Source organism: Perognathus longimembris, chromosome 1 (genome assembly GCF_023159225.1).
Source record: "Perognathus longimembris pacificus isolate PPM17 chromosome 1, ASM2315922v1, whole genome shotgun sequence".
Taxonomy (NCBI): Eukaryota; Metazoa; Chordata; class Mammalia; order Rodentia; family Heteromyidae; genus Perognathus; species Perognathus longimembris.
Window position 1 is genome coordinate 7,439,723 of NC_063161.1, and position 17,818 is coordinate 7,457,540.

The 17,818-nt window shown below is 67.6% G+C and overlaps 2 protein-coding genes across 2 annotated transcripts; both read left to right on the top strand.

Annotated features, from left to right (window-relative positions):
• Positions 1-52: 52 nt before the first annotated feature.
• Positions 53-11,760, top strand: Baiap2l2 (BAR/IMD domain containing adaptor protein 2 like 2). The gene is given in 15 exon segments (XM_048355545.1): positions 53-310; positions 1,173-1,194; positions 1,197-1,247; positions 1,560-1,646; positions 1,948-2,009; positions 4,660-4,731; positions 4,848-4,964; positions 5,087-5,233; positions 8,855-8,989; positions 9,215-9,302; positions 9,456-9,657; positions 10,334-10,447; positions 10,696-10,894; positions 11,326-11,369; positions 11,645-11,760. Coding segments are annotated over 15 exon segments (1,467 nt in total). The 5' UTR covers positions 53-259; the 3' UTR covers positions 11,721-11,760.
• Positions 11,761-13,315: 1,555 nt separating this feature from the next.
• Slc16a8 (solute carrier family 16 member 8) lies at positions 13,316-17,221 on the top strand. Its single transcript, XM_048340346.1, is given in 7 exon segments — positions 13,316-13,421; positions 13,424-13,507; positions 13,596-13,739; positions 14,367-14,695; positions 14,697-15,128; positions 15,130-15,205; positions 16,920-17,221. Coding segments are annotated over 7 exon segments (1,473 nt in total).
• The last annotated feature ends 597 nt before the right edge of the window (positions 17,222-17,818 follow it).

A 17,818-nucleotide genomic window follows, 5' to 3' on the forward strand; every position in this document is an offset into this window, starting at 1 on the left:
GTTGCCCAGCCACAGGTGCCCACCAGGCTCTGCGGAGAGGGGTAAATAATTGAAGGACGGTCACCGGAGCCGCCTGCGTCACAGGCCTTCCCCGGCGGGGTCTGGTTACGCCCCAGATCGCAATGACACCCCGCCTGGTGAATAATTAAGCAGCCCCTCCTTGCAGACCAGGCCTGGGAGCCGCACACACTCGCAGCCGCCGCCGCGCTCCCTGGGGCTCCCGGCCCAGCCTCCGCCTCCTCAGTGCCGTCAGCCGCCCATGGCCCCCGACATGGACCAGTTCTACAGATCCACCATGGCCATCTACAAGGTGAGCGCGCCGGCCCCGGCCCGGCCCGGCCAGCGAGCCAGCAGAGAGGCCCAGCGAGCCGAGGCTGGGGGAAGGGGGCTGGGGTGGACCGGCATTCCTGGGGGCAGGGGCCATCCTCGCCCCCCCAAGGCAGGCCCAGGCTGAGGACCACGGCAGGTGTGGCTTAAGAGACCCACACAGCAGAGCATAAAGTCCGCGAGGGTCCCCGGAAAGGAGCCGGGACGGAGCCTCTCCCCTCATTTCCCACCTCCCCTCCAGAGCTGTTGCAGTCTCCATAGACACACTTACTAAACACCCCCCCGTGGGCACGGCCCTCTCACACGCAAGCCTCACGCCGCCCTACTTGTGAGCTAGAACACAACCACGCGGTGAGGTGGATGAGAAAACTGAGAGCTTGAACCCCATGTTCAAGGTCACCCAGGGAGGAAGAGGTGCTACTGGGATTTGAATCAAGGCCCAGTGCCAAGTCTTGAGTCTGAGGTCCTGTCTTCAGTACCTGTTAATACTCTCCAAGTGGCCGTGACCCCAGGTGGCCCAGGGTGGGGCCCCCCCATGGCCTGGATCCTGGCGGGAAATGGGGATGTCTTCTCTGAGATGGGTATGATTTGCCCGCACCCCTGAGGAGGCCACAGAAAGCGTGTGGGTCCAGCCTGGGCAGAACCACACCCAGGGCTGGGGCAGGTGTCTGGCACAGGAGCTGGCTGGGAAGGGGGCCCCCAAAAGACAGTCCCAGAGGCCTCTGCAGCTGGGAGTCAGGATTCTGGGTTCCCTAGGGGCGGTGGGGGTCTCACTGGGGCTGGGTACCACCATCCCTCCCCCCTTCTACCCCCACCATGGCTGGTCTTCCCTCCGGTGGGCGCAGAGCATCATGGAACAGTTCAACCCGCCCTGGAGAACCTGGTGTACCTGGGTAATAACTACCTGCGGGCCTTCCACGGTGAGCGCGCCCCTGGGCGTCCAGCCCCCCCCCCCCCCCGCCGCGCTGGGCTCTGCCTCACCCCTGTCCCCAGCTCTCACCTCCCACCCGTTCCCTGCTCCCCACGTCCCCCCACCCAGGAACACGTGGGGGGGGGACCCGCTCCATGCCAGGCCCCAGAGATCCTGCGTCCCGATTGTCCCCTGACCAGTGCCAAGGCTGGGCACCGACCGCCCCATCGCGCCCCTCCACATCCTCTCCTGACCAAAGGGGGGCTGGGAGGTTTGGGGTTGGAGGTTGAGGCCATTCTCCCCGCCCCCCCCCCCACCGCAGCTCTGTCTGAGGCAGCCGAGGTATACTTCAGCGCTATCCAGAAAATCGGGGAGCAGGCCCTGCAGAGTTCTACCTCCCAGATTCTGGGTGAGTCACCCCCTTTTACGTCAAGTCCCCCCTCTTGGGCCTGGGGGGGCAGTCTTCCTAAAGCCCTCACCCCCTCAGGCCTGGGGCCCCACACCATGTTTGCTCCCATTCTAAGGCCCTGGGGAGCCCCTCCGAGTGGGGGGGGGGGAACTGCACCCCCTCTCGGGCCTGCAGCCCCTCCCCCTCTCCCAGGAGCACATGCACCGCACGCACGCACGGGAAGTCCCCGGACTTTGTTCCTGGTGCCAGGCGGGAAGAGGGCGGCGGGTGGGGCTCCTCACACTGAAGCTTCTTCCTCCAGGGGAGATCCTGGTGCAAATGTGCGACACCCAACGGCACTTGAACTCAGACCTGGAGGTGGTGGTGAGTGTGGGTCTCCGGGCATGGCAGCCTTCCCCCCCCCCCACCGGCAGGATGCAGAGCTGGAGAGGCCTCCCTGCCCCTCCCCCCCTCTGGCCTCCCCAGGCCCGGCCCGGCCAGTGCAGAGCCTTCCCAACCCATTTCACAGGGGGGGGGGGGGAACTGAGTCCCTCAGATCACTGCTCAGGTCCAGAGCGGGTGGGGGCTGGGAACAACAAGGAACCTCACAAGGCGCCCCAGGACCCAGCCCCTGCTGGATGGCTGTCACCCCCACTCTCCTGGCCTAAAGCCACTGACCACTCGGTCCAAGGCAGTTAGTTGTCCCACGCCTCTCCGGCCCCCCAGAAAGTGTGGCCGCCTCTCCTGCTCCACTCGGTCCGATGCTTTCCTGGGCCCTGAGCACATGGAGTTCAGAGAGCAGAGTGAGCTCCTGAGCTCGAAGCCCAGATCCAGCCACCAGTGGCTCCCCCCTGTAACCTAGCTACTCAGGAGCCCGAGATCTGAGCATCGCAATTCAAAGCCAGCCAGGGCAGGAAAGAGTGTGAGACTCTTACCTCCAGTGAACCACCGAGAAAGCCAGACGTAGAGCTGCGGCTCAAGAGGCAGAGCGCCGGCCTTGAATGAAAAAGCTAATCAGGAGTGCAAAGCCCCGAGTTCAAGCCTCGGTACTACCCCTCTTCATAAACAAGCCCAACTCCTGCTTTGTGCCTTTGGACTCCATGCCTCAGTTTACCTATCTGTCCTCAAGGGGACAGAGTGAAAGCACCCGTATCTCTACCCCGCACCCCCTATCTTGGCTGGAACAGGCAGGGTTGACTTGACCCTGGCCAATCTGCAAGGTGGGACCTCCTTACTCTGCATCTGCAGAGCCTGGAGGGGCCTAGCTGTGAGCTGCGAGACGGAGACAGGAGAGGGGGAGAGGAGGGGAGGGGGGGCGGCTTCCGGGGCGCAGAGGGAGGGCCAGAAGGGAGCCAGAGCCTGGCGCCAGACAGGAGGGGTGGGAGCAGGGCCTGGCAGACCGGGCGCAGCTACCATTGTGACAGACTGGGCTCAGAACGATAGCGGAGGATTGGGGGGGGGACCTAAAGATGGGGTGCTCTTGGAGGACACCGTCAACACGGTTTGGCGTGGGCATCCGTTTCACTGAGAGAAAATGTTCATCCCACATACACGCACAGCACTGCGCCCCGCCCCTTGGGCCCAGGCCTCCGTGACCACTTTGGGGTGGCACTGTGTCCCCAAAGTTCTCTCTCGCATAGCGGAGGGAGCTGTGCCTTCCTGCCCTGGTGTTATTTGTGGCACACCTGGGCTGGGCACGGACGAATGGCAGGCGAGCCTCCCGCTCCAGGTACCCATGTCTCAACCAGCGGGGGACCCCCGGCCAGTACCGGAACAGCGCCCAAGACTGGAGGTCCCCCCACCCCAGGCTCCTTCCCCCTGCCCCCCCCCCCCAACCCCACTGACAGCCACGGGTCCTGCCCCGTTGACCTGGCAGGTGAACACAGCACCACTGGTAGATTCCAACAAAGGGATGCAAGCTGACTTGAGCTAGTGAGGTGATCATGATTGCGACTGCAGCACTGGGTTTGAAATCAGGGCCTTGCGCACTCATCCAAGCTGGTGCTCTGCACTCCAGCCATGCCTGCGGCCCAACCTTTTGCTGGATATGTTGGACCTGGCGTCTCCTAGACTTTTCTGCCCAGGCTGGCTTTGAACTGCAATCTTCCAGATTGCACCTGGCTTATTCGTTTTCATTTCTTTTCCTTTTTTGGCAACACTGGGGGCTAGAACTCAGGGCTTTGCACTTGGTAGGCAGGCGCTTTCCCACTGAGCCATACCTCCAGCTTAGTCATGTATTCGATGTGTAGCACTTGGCTCTTGTTAAAGATCTTTTACGTGTGTATCGGTTGCTCAGTCAAGACTGTCAAGTGCTGGGATTTTGACAGCGGTGTCATTGATGTAGAAGCTGGTGATTATCTTAATATTCCACTTCAGGTGATGAATGCCAACTCTGTTTATTCACTCATTCTTTGCTTTTCCTCCACAATGCCTGGTTCTTCTCAGGGTTCTTGCATCCCCGTGGCTAGATCCATGCTTGGGAATCTGTTTTCTGAAGTCATAAATGGCACGGGTGATTTCATTTCCTAGTTGTCCATCGCTGGGCTCCTAGTTAGTGGGGTGACTGGGTCCTGTAGTAGGTGGGGGGAAGCGTGGATGGGGGAGGGGCGGTAGCCTTGTGGGGGGGGAGTCTCTTGAAGAGGATCAGGTGAGGAAACAGCCAACATGATGTCCTGACTATTGGGGTCGACTGTGAGAGAGACTTCCGGAAAGATAGCGCCAGCCGGTGTTCTCTGAGGACCAGTTGCGTTATCAGCAGCTAGGTGTTTTTCGGGACCGAAGCTGAGTCTGGGGCAAGCCGCCAGGGAGCCGGGTCTGGGTGGGGAGGTCAGCCAGATTTGGGGCTCAGGGGATGGAGACGGAGCAGGAAGGAGGCGAGGCTGGTGGTGTGGGGACTAGCGATCCACCCCAGCTCTGCAGGGGCAGAGGGGCAGGAGGGTCTCGATCGGAGGCTGCGCGGGCACAGGAACGGCCAAGGATGCTGGGGGCTGGGAGCAGGGGCGCCCTGACGGAGCCCGCTCTGCGCCCCACGCAGGTGCAGACGTTCCACGGAGACCTGCTGCAGCACATGGAGAAGAACACCAAGCTGGACATGCAGTACATCAAGGTGAGCGGGGCCTCCCTCCCCGCGCGCCGACCGGGTGGGGAACTCGGAGACCCTGCCCCGGGTTATCCGCTGAGCCCCGCGGGTGGCGTGAGCCTGCGTGTCCGCCCGTCCCGCAGGACAGCCGCCAGCACTACGAGATCGAGTACCGCCACCGCGCGGCCAACCTGGAGAAGTGCATGTCCGAGCTGTGGCGCTTGGAGCGCAACAGGGACAAGAACGCGCGGGAGATGAAGGTGAGGGGCGGGCTGGGCCGCGGGTGGAGGGTGAGGGGGCGGCTCCGGGGTGGGGGGCGGCCCGCCGGCCCCCCCTTCCCGCCCCCGATCCCACGCACAGCCCCCCCCCCACCTCCCCGCAGGAGAGCGTGAACCGGCTGCACGCGCAGATGCAGGCGTTCGTGTCCGAGAGCCAGCGGGCCGCGGAGCTGGAGCAGAAGCGCAGGTACCGCTTCCTGGCCGAGAAGCACCTGCTGCTCTCCAACACCATGCTGCAGTTCTTCAACCGGGTGAGCCGCGGGGGGGTGGCAGGGGTGCGGCGGGGGGGGTCCCGGGGCAGCAAGCCCAGCCTGCCCACTGCACGCCAGCGTCTGCTCCTCCGTCTCCCTAGAATCTCACCTGCGCCCCTTCTGCCTCACTGGTTCTGTGTTCGTTTGTATTCCCCGGGCGCCCTCGTTCACTCTTCTGGGTTTGCCTGCATTCATTAATTCACGTATTAGTTCACTCAGGAATGAGCTATTTTTGTTTTTAATTCCTGAAGACACATGCTCTCCGTTTACACGCTCATCTGTGGATAGGTTTGTGCCGTTATTAGCCTTGGTTTCAACATCTTACTGAACTTCTCGGTGTTCTTGCTTTATCTGCTGGGTCAGTCCGTTCTCTCATTTCTCGTTGGGTTTCCATTGGTTTTGCTTTCTGTATTCAGTTGCTGTGTTGCTTGGTAATTTGGGGTTTATAACCATTGTACCTTCCCTGTAAATATTACCTTCTATGTGACTCACGACCACTATACATCTATTATCTTGTCAAAAAGGAAATCCTAACTCGCTACCCCTCCCCCCAGACCCTACTTTGTTGCTGGTTTGTTCTGGTAGGCTGTGGGCCTTGAACTCAGGGCCTGGACCCTGTCCCTGAGATCTTCCACTTGAGGCTAGCGCTCTACCACTTTGAGCCGCAGCCCCATGTCTGGTTTTCTGGTGGGTAATTGGAGATCAGAGTCTGACGGACTTTCCTGCCCGGGCTGGCTGTGAACCAGGATTCAACTCTTAGCTTCCTGAGATGCTAGGATCACAGGTGCGAGCCACCGGCTCTCGGCTTTTGCACACACCCTACTTTGCACTGCTCTTGGCAGCCTGCAAGGTGAGCCCCGGGGAGGATTTTCTGATCTTCCTTGCTTGGTGAGCCATTTGGACACTTCTCCCTCTAGGTCTTGCCAAGGGAGCTCAGGGCTTTTAGTTCTAGATGGTCCCATCGCCTCCTGATTCTTGCAGGTGAAGAACCTTTACGTCAAGTGTGGTGAATCCCAGCCTCTGGGAGGCTGAAGTCAGCCAGGGCTGCAAATGGAGCCCCGGTGGCGGGGGCCCAGATGGTCCTCCCCTGGGGGCTCCCCTGTCCCGAGCTAGGTCGTGCCAATCTCCACGCCCGGCTCCTTTCCCTCCTCACAAGAGTCCGGGCGACCCATGGGTGTGGCTGGCTGCTCGGAGCTGCCCCTCGAGGGCAGGCCATTTGTCCCCTGGTCCAAGATGGCGCCCACAGTTGTCTGGAGCCCGGTGCTGCCCCGCGTCCTGCCTCTCTCCTCAAAGACGCCCCACACTTGAGCCCTCCATCCTGCGCCTGAGCAGTCACAGACACGGCCAGGGCTCCGCGTTACTTCTCCCGTGTCTTTATCTTGTCCATCTTCCCCGGTCTGTCTGGGACATCATCTTCATCTCCTCCTCCTCCTCCCCCTCCTCCTCCCCCCTCCTCCTCCCCCTCCTCCTCCCCCCTCCTCCTCCTTGCTTTGTCACTGGATGCAGGTGAGGGTTTGTGAAGTCTCCCTCTGGAAGTAGGGACGCTTCACGTAAGATCCTTAACTTTGACCACAGAATAAGAATTTCTGGACGAGTCACCTTGGTGGGAAAACCTGGCTGAGCTTTACTGAGTGAGGAGACAAGCAAGCGGGCGGAAGCAGAAAGGCACAGAGCACAGGTGTTCTCAAAGGGACATCCGGGTATTTGTATGCTCAAGGCGGGGCCTGACTTCAAGTCTAGCCCACCGCGTGTGCCTTTGCTCTAATCACTCTGGGTGTTACACTTTCACCACTGGGGCTGGGGGGGGGGGGTCTGAGGATGACCCCTACTTTAAGTACATGACCATTATGTTTGGGCATCCTTTCTAGGAAAGCACGCGTTCTCCATCTACTTGAAAACGTGTTTATCCTTGAGATGCGGCGTGCGTCCCGCCACCCATGTTTATCCTTTGAGATGAGCGCTTGGGGCCAGGGGAGCCATTTTCCCAGGTGTCTGCTCCTCCGGGATGGGTCTTTGTCCCGATGTCCTCTCGGTGTTTACAGCCAGCGGGCAAGGCCAGGTGGAGAAGGCCTTTTCTGTTTTCCTTTGGCTGGTACTGTAGCCCATGAAAGAGTGCAAGAGTTAACACAAGGAAGACAGCGCTGTTTCTAAGTCCCGGGCTGCCGTTCGCCTTGTTTCCCCATCTCTCCTGCCTCATTTCCCCTTCAAACGACTCTGGCCCCCCAACCTTTGGGCTGGTGGGTGAAGATCATGCTCCCGCGAATGCTTTAGGCGGAGGCCGCCTTGCGCAGGCCTCGTCCGCCCTGCCCTGGCCTCCCTGTTCGCCGCAAGCCTCGGTTCCCATCCCCTCTCAGAGACGGGCTAACGCGGCCTCCCGGCGTGGAAACGGAGGCCGAGGGCCGGCGGGGATGGCCGCGCGGGTGGTGCCCCGCACAAGCATGTCAGTCGGAGCGTGGAGGTCCGGCTCCGTTCCCCACGCCGCCGCCGAGCAGGCTGGTGTGGGTGGGGCTCGCTGGGAAACGCTCCTTCCCCAGCCTTTACCGCGACGGGCGCCAAGGAGGCCACGGCGGGGCGGGGTCACCAGAGCCTGGGACAGGCCCCCCGACGGAGGCCCCGAGCCAGCCCTGACCTCGAACCCACAACAGACCAACGCTCACAGAGCCAGGCCAAGGGAGCCTTCCTCCTCTCCCTCCTCCTCCCTCTCCTGCCCTCCCTCCTCCCCCTCCTGTCATCCCTCCTCCTCTCCCTCCTCCCCCTCCTCCTCCTCTCTCCCCCTCCTCCTCCTCTCTCCCCCTCCTCCTCCTCTCTCCCCCTCTTCCTCCTCCTCCTCTCCTTCCTCACACAAGGGCCCAGTGGTCCCTGAACACACTCTGTGTTAGGTTCTAAGGTCACACAGACTGGAACTGGGGACGAGGGACCCAGGTGCCGCTGTGGGAGGCCATGTTTCCACTTCCACGTAGGGGACTGGGTGTCAGCGGTGGGCAAGGCTGGGCCCAGCTGCGAACCTGCCTCGGGAGGAACGGGGAGGAGCTCAGGGCTGGACCCCCGGCGTTCTCGGGGACTCTGCGCGTGCTTGGGGCAGGGAGAGTGTTTGGGAGTGTGAGGCTGAGGTCCTGGGCTCGCGGGGTTCGGTGTCTGATGGGTCAGAGCTGCCATGAAAGCCTCCAGGCTCAGCAGGAAGGCCTGGTCAGCCTGAGCTCCTGTCCCCGCCCCCCCCCCAACTCAGAGGTGGATGGGGGTGATACTGTAAATCCGGGGCCTCCATGGAGGGGACGTGGCTTGGGCTGGAAGGCCGTACTTGAAAGGCCTCTTAGAAGAGCTATGGTTGCCTTAGAAGGCTGAAGGGGTTCAGATACAGCTGGCTCCAGCAGCAGCGGTCATCGTGGGAGGCTTGGTGCTTCTGTGCTGTTTTAGCTTCCCATTAGTAAACCCCAAGGGCTCAGTACTAGGGCTGGGGTCAAAGTTCAGAGCCCGGCGGTTGGGGTGGCCAAAGGGGGGGGGGCGCCCCCACGAAAGCACAGGGAGAACCACTGGGGGGTGGGCCCCAGGGCCGGGGTGTGCGCCCCCAGCCCCTCCCACCCCCCCCCCCCCCGCCCGCACTGACGCCCCGCCGCCCGCCAGGCCCGGGGCGCGCTGCAGACCCGCGTGGTGCTGTGGAGGGAGCAGTCGGAGGCCAGCCGCGGCCCGGCGCGCGCCCACTCCCCCGGCCTGCTGGGCCCCGCGCTGGGGCCGCCCTACCCCGCCCGCCTGGACACGGTGAGGCCCTGGCCGCCCCCGCCGCCCTTCGCGCCCCCGCTGGCCCCGCCGCCCGCGCCCGCGCCCTGGGGCCCGCTGCCCCCCGCGCTCCCGCGCCTCGTCGCGCCCCTCGGGCCGCCCTGGTGGCCCCTCCGCCGGCCCCCCAACCCCTATGCCGACGCCTGGGAGTGGGGGTGGTGGCTGCACTAGCGCCGCCCGCGCCCCCCACCTGCCTCTGCCCCGCAGCCCGCGCGCAGCCCGCACGGCCCCGACGAGGCCGACGCCGCCCCGCGGGAGCCCGAGCGCCGGCCCCTGCCGCGGACGCCGTCGGCCTGTGAGTGCGGGGGGGGGGGGGGGGGGGGGGAGGAGGGTGGAGGAGGGAAGGGGGGCCGGAGGAGGGAGGGGGGGGGAGGGGGCGCGGAGGGAGGAGCAGGGCACGCAGCCCCCGCCACCCACCGGCGCCCTCCGCCCGCCCGCCCGCCCGCAGCCTCGCTGTACAGCGCCCCGCGCGCGCGCTCCGGCTCGTGCGGCGAGCGCCCCGGCGGCGCCCGGCGGGCCCGCGCCCTCGTCTCGCACTCGGAGGGCGCCAACCACACGCTGCTGCGCTTCTCGGCGGGGGACGTGGTGGAGGTGCTGGTGCCCCAGGCGCAGAACGGCTGGCTCTACGGCAAGCTGGAGGGCTCGTCCGCGTGAGTGCGCGCCGGCGCCCCGCCCCTCGCCCCGCCCCCTCCCCGGCCCCGCCCCCTCCCCGGCCCCGCCCCCGGACGGTGTGGAGGGACTGGGAAACCCTGACCACCACCTCTGGCTCCAGCGCCAACCTGACCCAGCCACAGAAGGCCGGCCTGGCCCCCGCCTGGGGCGCTGGGGTGCCGGCGGGTGGCTGCCACCGGGCTAAAATGGCCCCTTCCTTGCAGACACCCCCGGGGGACATCCTTAAAAAAAAAAACACTTCCAAGAACCCCGTGCTGGTGGCTCACGCCTGTACGCCCAGCTACTCGGGAACGGGGCTGAGATCTGAGGACCGCGGTTCAAAGCCAGCCGGGGCGGGAAGGTCCGTGGGCCTCTTCTCTCCAGTGAGCCACCAGGAAACTGGGAGTGGCGCCGTGGTAGAGCGCTAGCCTGGCGCTGAAGCGTTCAGGGAGAGCGCCCAGGCCCAGAGGCCAAGCCCCACAACCCACCCCCTCCCCACCCCCAAAAAAAAAAATCAGGGACAGCCCCAGGCTTGAGTTGAAAAAAAATACAAAACAAAGCCGAAAAGAGCCTTCCTGGCGCTGGTTTGGTTTGGTGCCACTTGTGAGGCTTGAACTCGGGGCCTCCTGCGCCACCGCTTGAGTCGGGCTCAGCCGCCCCGTCTGTGCCCTGCAGGAGCGGCTGGTTCCCTGAGGCCTACGTGAAGCCTTTGGAGGAGACGCCCCCCCAGCCCCCTGCGCCCCCCGAGTCCCATGACCCCACGACCCCGATGAATGAGCTACCTGTCAGGTACCCGACGGGCGCCCGGGGCGGCCAGGGGGTGACCCTGCCCCACCAGCGGTGGCATCTGGGGGGTGCAGACCCCGGGGCAGCCACGGGCGCGCCTGCCCGTCCCTCCCCCCCCTCGGGCATTCCTAGGTGCACGGGCCCCACCCCGGCGCGGGGGTGGGTGGGGGGAGGCGGCAGCACCCTCCGTGCCCAGCGGGTGTTCGGGTGGCACCGAGGCCCACGTGTCCCCCGCCACCGCCTCCCCTCAGGTCCTACCCGCTCCGGGGCAGCCACAGCCTCAATGACCTCCTGGGCCAGCCGGGCAACTCCACGGTGCCCCCCGAGTACTGGGAGGGCCAGCCCCGCCCCCGGACCCCGAGCCGCGTCCCCAGCCGCGCCCCCAGCCCTGTGCCCACACCTCTGCCCGGCAGCCGGCGGGGCAGCATGGGGGCGGCCGGCAACGTCAAGGTGAGCCGTGGCCGCCTGCGCGCCCCCACGAGGGGCACACGGGGGGGGGGCAGGACAGGGGGCAGGACGCCTCCGGGACACACAGCCCGGCTTCACAGGCCTGCGGGGCGCCCAGCCACTCAGGAGGCTGAGCGCTGAGGACCGCGGTTCAAGGCCAGCAGGAGCAAGGAAGTGGGGGAGACTCTTATCCACAGTGACCCCCCAGAAGGGGGGGCCCTCCCGGAAGGGGCGCTGCGGCTCGGGGCGGAGCGCTAGCCTGGGGCAAAGCACCGCTCAGGGAACGGGCCCGGGCCTGAGTTCAAGCCCCAAGACTGGTACAAGCCCCAAGACTGTTCAGTCCCGGAACACCCCCCCCCCAAGGAGCTCAGTGGAGAGGCGGGGGCCCCCTTGCCCTCCTCCCCACATGCCCGCCCTCTCCTGCCCCTCCGCAGCCCCTCACGGCCTGGGAGCAGCACCCGCCGGAGCTCTTCCCTCGGTGAGCACCCCGCTGGGGTGGGGGGGCGGGGCGGGGTGAAGCCAGCGCCCCACGCAGATGGGGGCGGGGCGGGGTGAAGCCAGCGCCCCACGCAGATGGGGGCGGGGCGGGGTGAAGCCAGCGCCCCACGCAGATGGGGGCGGGGCAGGGTGAAGCCAGCGCCCCACGCAGATGGGGGCGGGGCGGGGTGAAGCCAGCGCCCCACGCAGATGGGGGGCGGGGATGGACCCGGGCCCCCCCGGCTCTCTCTCACCCCAGCCTCTCCTCCCTCACAGGGGCACAAATCCCTTCGCCACGGTGAAGCTGCGCCCCACCGTCACCAACGACCGCTCAGCCCCCCTCATCCGCTGAGGCGCCTCCTGCAGGGCTCGGCCCGGCTCTGCGCCCCTCGGAGTCCGAGATGCCCGGCGCGGGTGCCCCGGTGTCAGCACCCACAGGCGGCCTTGAGGGAGCGAGCGGCGCCTTCCTTCCGGGGCGCGGATGCTTGGGGGGGGGTGGGGGGCTCCCTCCTGCCCCCAGCTCCTTCCTCGTGCTCACCCCCCCCCCGGACTTTTGTAAAGGAAAAATAAAGGACGCAGCAGCAGGAACGGGGTGTCTGATTGGGGGACAGCGGGGCTCGGGGTGGCAGGCAAGGTGTTCCGGGGCTCGCTCCCCAGCCCCGCCAAAGGCCTCCACCTGCTGGGGGGGGGGGGCAGCGCCCCGGCGGGATCGCCCCGGGCCCTCGGCCGCCGGGACACAGGGCGCTTTGTTCCGCCCGCCGCGGGCTCCACGCGCTCCTGGATTAGCCTTATCCGGGGGAGCCAGGAGTCCCTCCGGGAATGTGGGGGGGGGGGGCAGAGACTGGCACCATCCCGCCCCGCGGGGTCTCCAGGGCAGGGCTGTGCCCCCCGCCCCAGGCCAGGGCCCCGTGCAGAGCCCGGTGTCCCCACCACGGAGGCAGAGGGTCGGGGTCCCCGAGGCCCTGAGCCCCCCCAGGCCCCGGCTGCTGCGCGGTGGTTGCTCGCGGCGCCTTCTCCCTTCCTGGGCGAAAGCTGCTTAGTGGGGGGGGGGGGGGGAAGGGAGGGGGGGCACAAAGCCCGAGCGAGGGGGGGTCAGGGGGCGTGGGGCCAGCGGCTGATCCGAGCTGTGGGAAAGCAGGGAGACTGAGCTCCGCTGGGGCCGAGGCGGCCTCTGGAGATGGGGGGCTGCGCGCCCAAACCTTCAGCCAGGCTGGGTAAGTGTGGGCTCCCCCCCCCCCCCGCCTCTGCGCCGCAGTGAGAGGGGGCAGAGCCTGGGGCTGGGGAGCTCTGCACTGCCTGGCGGGGGGAGAGGGACCTGGGGGCTGCGGGGCTCCCCGAGCTGGCCGCCCTCCTGGCCCCGGCCAGCGCCCCGCAGGAGGCCCACCCCGGGAGTGTGCGTGGATGGGGGGGGCTGGTGGCCGTGGGTGGGGGGGGCAGCCCTCCCGGCCCCCTCGCAGAGGTCCCCGCCTACCCAGCCGCAGCCCCGGCCCCTGTCCTCTAGTCTGGGGGGGGGTCACGCAGCTGGGGGGGGGACCCTGGGCTCCCCTGGCTTCCTCGTCCCGGCCATTCCCCGCTGCCCGGGACCTCGGGAGGCCGCGGGAGAGGAGACTCGGAAGCTGCCATCTGCCGTCCACAGACCCCACGGGCACCGGGGGGGGGGGATGGGGGGGCGGTGTGACCCCAGCCTCTGGGCTCCGGCACCCACAGCCCCTTCCCCCGCCATCCCCAGGTGGCGAGAGGCGCAGCCCTAGAGGGAGCCTTCCCCACGCCGGGTCTCCAGCGCCCTCCTCCCCGGACCCTTCACGGTACCCCCACAGGTGGGGGCGACTCGGGGTGCCCCTCCCGCCCTGACCTCCCCGCCGGGCCCTGGGCCTGCGTCCCCCACCCCCGCGTGCACAGCCCCCCCGGTCGCCCCCTTCTCCCCCGCGGCAGGCAGAGGCGGCGGCGATGGGCGCGGGGCCCCCCGACGGCGGCTGGGGCTGGGTGGTGCTGGCCGCCTGCTTCGTGATCACCGGCTTCGCCTACGCCTTCCCCAAGGCCGTCAGCGTCTTCTTCGCGCGCTCATGCGCGACTTCGGCGCGGGCTACAGCGACGCCGCCTGGGTGTCGTCCATCATGCTGGCCATGCTCTACGGCACGGGTCCGGGGGGCGGGGGGGGGGGAGCGGGGCGCCCCCGGGGGTGGGGACGGGGGGCGGCGGGGCGCGCGTGACCGCGTCCCCCACGCAGGCCCCGTGTCCAGCATGCTGGTGACCCGCTTCGGCTGCCGCCCCGTCATGCTGGTGGGCGGGCTGCTGGCCGCGGCCGGCCTCGCGCTCGCCTCCTTCGCCACGCGCCTCCTGGAGCTCTACCTGACGGCCGGCGTGCTCACAGGTGTGTGGGGGGGTGCTCCCCGGACCCCGCGGTGCTCCCCAGCCCCCAGGTGCTCCCCGTCCTCCCCAGTGCCCCTTCTTCCTCCAGCCCCATGGTGCTCCCCGCTCTCCTCGGTGCTCCCCGCTCTCCTCAGTGCTCCCCGTCACCCTCGATGCTCCCAGTCCCCAGCGGTGTTCCCCCTCTTCTGTGATGCTCCCCATCCCCCACGGTGCTCCCCACCCCCCCGCGGTGCTCTTCATCTCCCGCGATGCTCTCCCGCCCTCCCCAGTGCTCCCCATCCCCCATAGTGCTCCCCACCCGCCCCCTCGCAGTGCTCCCCGTACTCCCCATCCCCATGGTGCGCCCATCCCCTGACATGCTCCCCGCCCTCCCCCTCCCCCGCGGTTCTCCCCATCCCCCGTGGTGCTCCCCATCCCCCCGCGGTGCTCCCCCTCCCCCGTGGTGCTCCCCATCCCCCCGCAGTGCTCCCCATCCCCCTGCGATGCTCCCCGCCCTCCTCGGTGCTCCCCCTCCCCCGCGGTGCTCCCCACCCCGACGGTGCTCCCCATCCCCCCGCGGTGCTCTCCCCCCCCCCCCCGCCCTCCCCACCGCTGGGCTCAGGCCCCGGGCCCCGCGCCCTCCCCGCAGGCCTGGGCCTGGCCCTCAACTTCCAGCCGTCGCTCATCATGCTGGGGCTGTACTTCGAGCGCCGGCGCCCGCTGGCCAACGGGCTGGCGGCGGCGGGCAGCCCCGTGTTCCTGTCGGCGCTGTCGCCGCTCGGGCAGCTGCTGCTCGAGCGCTTCGGCTGGCGCGGCGGCTTCCTGCTGTTCGGCGGCCTCCTGCTGCACTGCTGCGCCTGCGGGGCCGTCATGCGGCCGCCGGGGCCCGCGCGGCCCGCGCCCAGCGCGGCGGGGGCGGGGGCGGGGGCGGGGGCGGAGGAGGCGGCGGACGGCGCGGGTCCGCGCCTGCGCGGGGCGCCCCCCCGGCCCCCGGGGGACCCCGCGCCGCCGCCTGCTGGACGTGGCCGTGTGCACCGACCGCGCCTTCCTCGTGTACGTGATCACCAAGTTCCTGATGGCGCTCGGCCTCTTCGTGCCCGCCATCCTGCTGGTGAACTACGCCAAGGACTCGGGCGTGCCCGACTCCGAGGCCGCCTTCCTGCTGTCCATCGTGGGCTTCGTGGACATCGTGGCGCGGCCGGCGTGCGGGGCCCTGGCGGGCCTGGCGCGCCTGCGGCCCCACGTGCCCTACCTCTTCAGCCTGGCCCTGCTGGCCAACGGGCTCACCGACCTGAGCAGCGCGCACGCGCGCTCCTACGGCGCCCTCGTGGCCTTCTGCGTCGCCTTCGGCCTCTCGTACGGCATGGTGGGCGCGCTGCAGTTCGAGGTGCTCATGGCCACCGTGGGCGCGCCCCCGCTTCCCCAGCGCGCTCGGCCTGGTGCTGCTCGTGGAGGCCGTGGCGGTGCTCATCGGACCGCCCTCCGCCGGTGCGCCCCGCACGAGGAACCCCCCACACCCCCCCCCAGCCCCAGGGAAGCCCCTCCCTGTCCCCCCGCAGAGTCCATGGGGATGGAGGGACCCTGGCAGCCCCTGGCCGCAGGGGAAAGGCCAGGAAGAAACCAACACTGCGGCCCACCGGCCCAGAGGCCTTGTGAAGTGGGGGTGCTTATTTTTTTTTTTAAATTTGTGTTGTTTTTTTTGGCCAGTCCTGGGGCTTGGACTCAGGGCCTGAGCACTGTCCCTGGCTTCCTTTTGCTCAAGGCTAGCACTCTGCCACTTGAGCCACAGCGCCACTTCTGGCTTTTTCTATATACGTGGTGCTGGGGAATCGAACCCAGGGTTTCATGTAGTATATGAGGCGAGCACTCTACCACTAGGCCACATTCCCAGCCCGAGGGGGTGCTTTTCTTGTTTTGCACAACAGGGAACTGAGGCACAGGAGGTTTTGCACAACTGTAAACCTAGAGTGAGAGCATGATTTGCCCTACCTTGAAAGCAAGCATCTGGATGTTTTAGTGTCTTACTCTACACACGCGCACACACACGAACAAGGCAGGGACTTTGTCTTTGGGGGCCAGCCCTGGGGCCACAAGCCAAGTGGGGGTGTTCCGTGGGCAGCTGGAGGAGAGAGGCATTGCTTCTCTTCGCCACCCCCTCCCCCACTGCTGGGCACCGTCCTCTCTGGCCGGGGAAATGCCGTCAGGGTGGGCATCCCAAGGGGGCGGGCAGAGCATGCGCAGACATGGGTGTGCTTAGGGAACTAAGACTGGAAAGGTGGAGAGGGGGGGACAGTGGGGTATGCCTGAGTTGTGTTACTGCGGTAACAACAGAGCCTGCTTCTGAGCGAGAGAGGCCACAGACAGTCAGACCAGGGCGGCCAGGCCGCAGGCTGAATCGCAGGCCGCGATGGGGTCCCCCTTGGCTGGGCCTGGGCTGAGCGCTGCAGGGGTGGGTGCGGGAGGGAGGGGCGGGGGCGGCTGACTGGTCAGGGATCCGGGGTGCGGAGGGCAGGATCCCTCAAGGGACTGGGCTTAGGCAGCCGGCTCAGGGGACGCCAGGGACCCCCCCAACGCCCACGGCCTGGTGTGCGCAGCCACAAGAATGTCCCCCAGAGAGGGAGGGCAAAGCGCAGGGGGAACCACGCCTTGGGGGGGGGGGAAATAGGGGTGATTTCCGGGAACCAGGAAAGTGCATGCTTAGCATGAGTCAGGCCCCAGGTTTGCTCCCCAGAGGAAAGAGGTTCCCAGGTGTGAAAGCGCTGCGTGCACTTGATGGAAACGTCAGGGAAGAGGAGGCCACGGGCCCTAGTTGAGGCCGACGGGCTGAGGCCGGCCTCCGGCCTGTGCCGCGTTCAGTGTGGGGTGCGCATGGCCCCGGGAGGGACGAGGCGGGGGGGACCCGGCGCTCAGCCCCGACGAGCAGGAAGAGGAGCGATGGGGGACCCGGGAGGGCAGGCCGGAGGCAGGCACAGCCACTGAGAGCTTGAATTAGGGGGGCGGTGGGTGGGGGGCTTTTACACCTCAAAGAGCTGCCTAGGAAACCCCGGCCGGGGGGAAAGGACACGGCGTCCGGGATGGCGGCATCCGTGGGAGGTGTTTGCCAGGCAGAAACACATAGGGGCCCCGGCACCGGCGCCTCCCGCGAAATCAGGAGGGGTCGGGGAGCCCCGGGCAGGGCCTGACCTCCCTCCCCCGCCCCCAGGCCGCCTGGTGGATGCACTGAAGAACTACGCCATCATCTTCTACCTGGCCGGCTCCGAGGTGGCCCTGGCGGGGATCTTCATGGCCGCCGCCACCTTCTGCTGCCTTCGACGCCGCGCTCAGGACGCCCCGGCCCGCCCGGCCTCCGAGGGCGAGGGCGGCGCCAGCGACGCGGAGGAGGCCGAGGCCGAGGCCCAGGCCGACCCGGAGCCGCCGCCGGCTGACGCCGAGGCGCTGAGCCCGCTCGCCGGGTCCCCGGAGGCCGAGGCGGAGGCCAGGCCGAGCCTGGAGGCGCCCGTGTAGCCTGCCTCCCCGGGGGGCGGCCCGGGCTCGGGAAGATGGCGCCCCCTCAGGGCCACGCGGCCTTCCCGGACATCTGCGGGCTCCCCCCGCCCCCGGCTGCCCTCCCCCCCAGGCTCCCCCCCCCCAGACGGACCCGCAGGAACCCCAGGCCATAAAGCTCAGCTGAAAGACGTTGCTCCTGCCTCCTCGGGCTTCGGCCTCCCCCCCCCGCCCCCGCCCCGGGGCGAGGGGGCTTGGGGCAGGGGTGGGTGGGAAGAGGGACCCAGACAGCAACGCTGCCGCCTGTGCCGCCCGCACGCGCGAGACCCGGTCGCCATCCAAGGGCGCCTGTCCTCCAGGGGCTGCCAGGCCCTCGCCTGCCCCCCCTTCCCCCCCAAGATCTTGCCCAGAACCGCATGCCTACGGCTGCACTGTAGGCGGGAAGGCCCGCACTTCCCACCCGCCCCGAGCCCAGCACAAGGCCCCGCGTGCGGCCGAGGGCGCCGTCTCCCACACCCCGGGGGCTCCCGACGGGACACCGCGGGGTGACAAAGCTCTGGGTTCCGAGTTCAGACCCCGCCCTGTCCCGCTGCGTGCGTCTCCGCAGCGCCGCTCCCC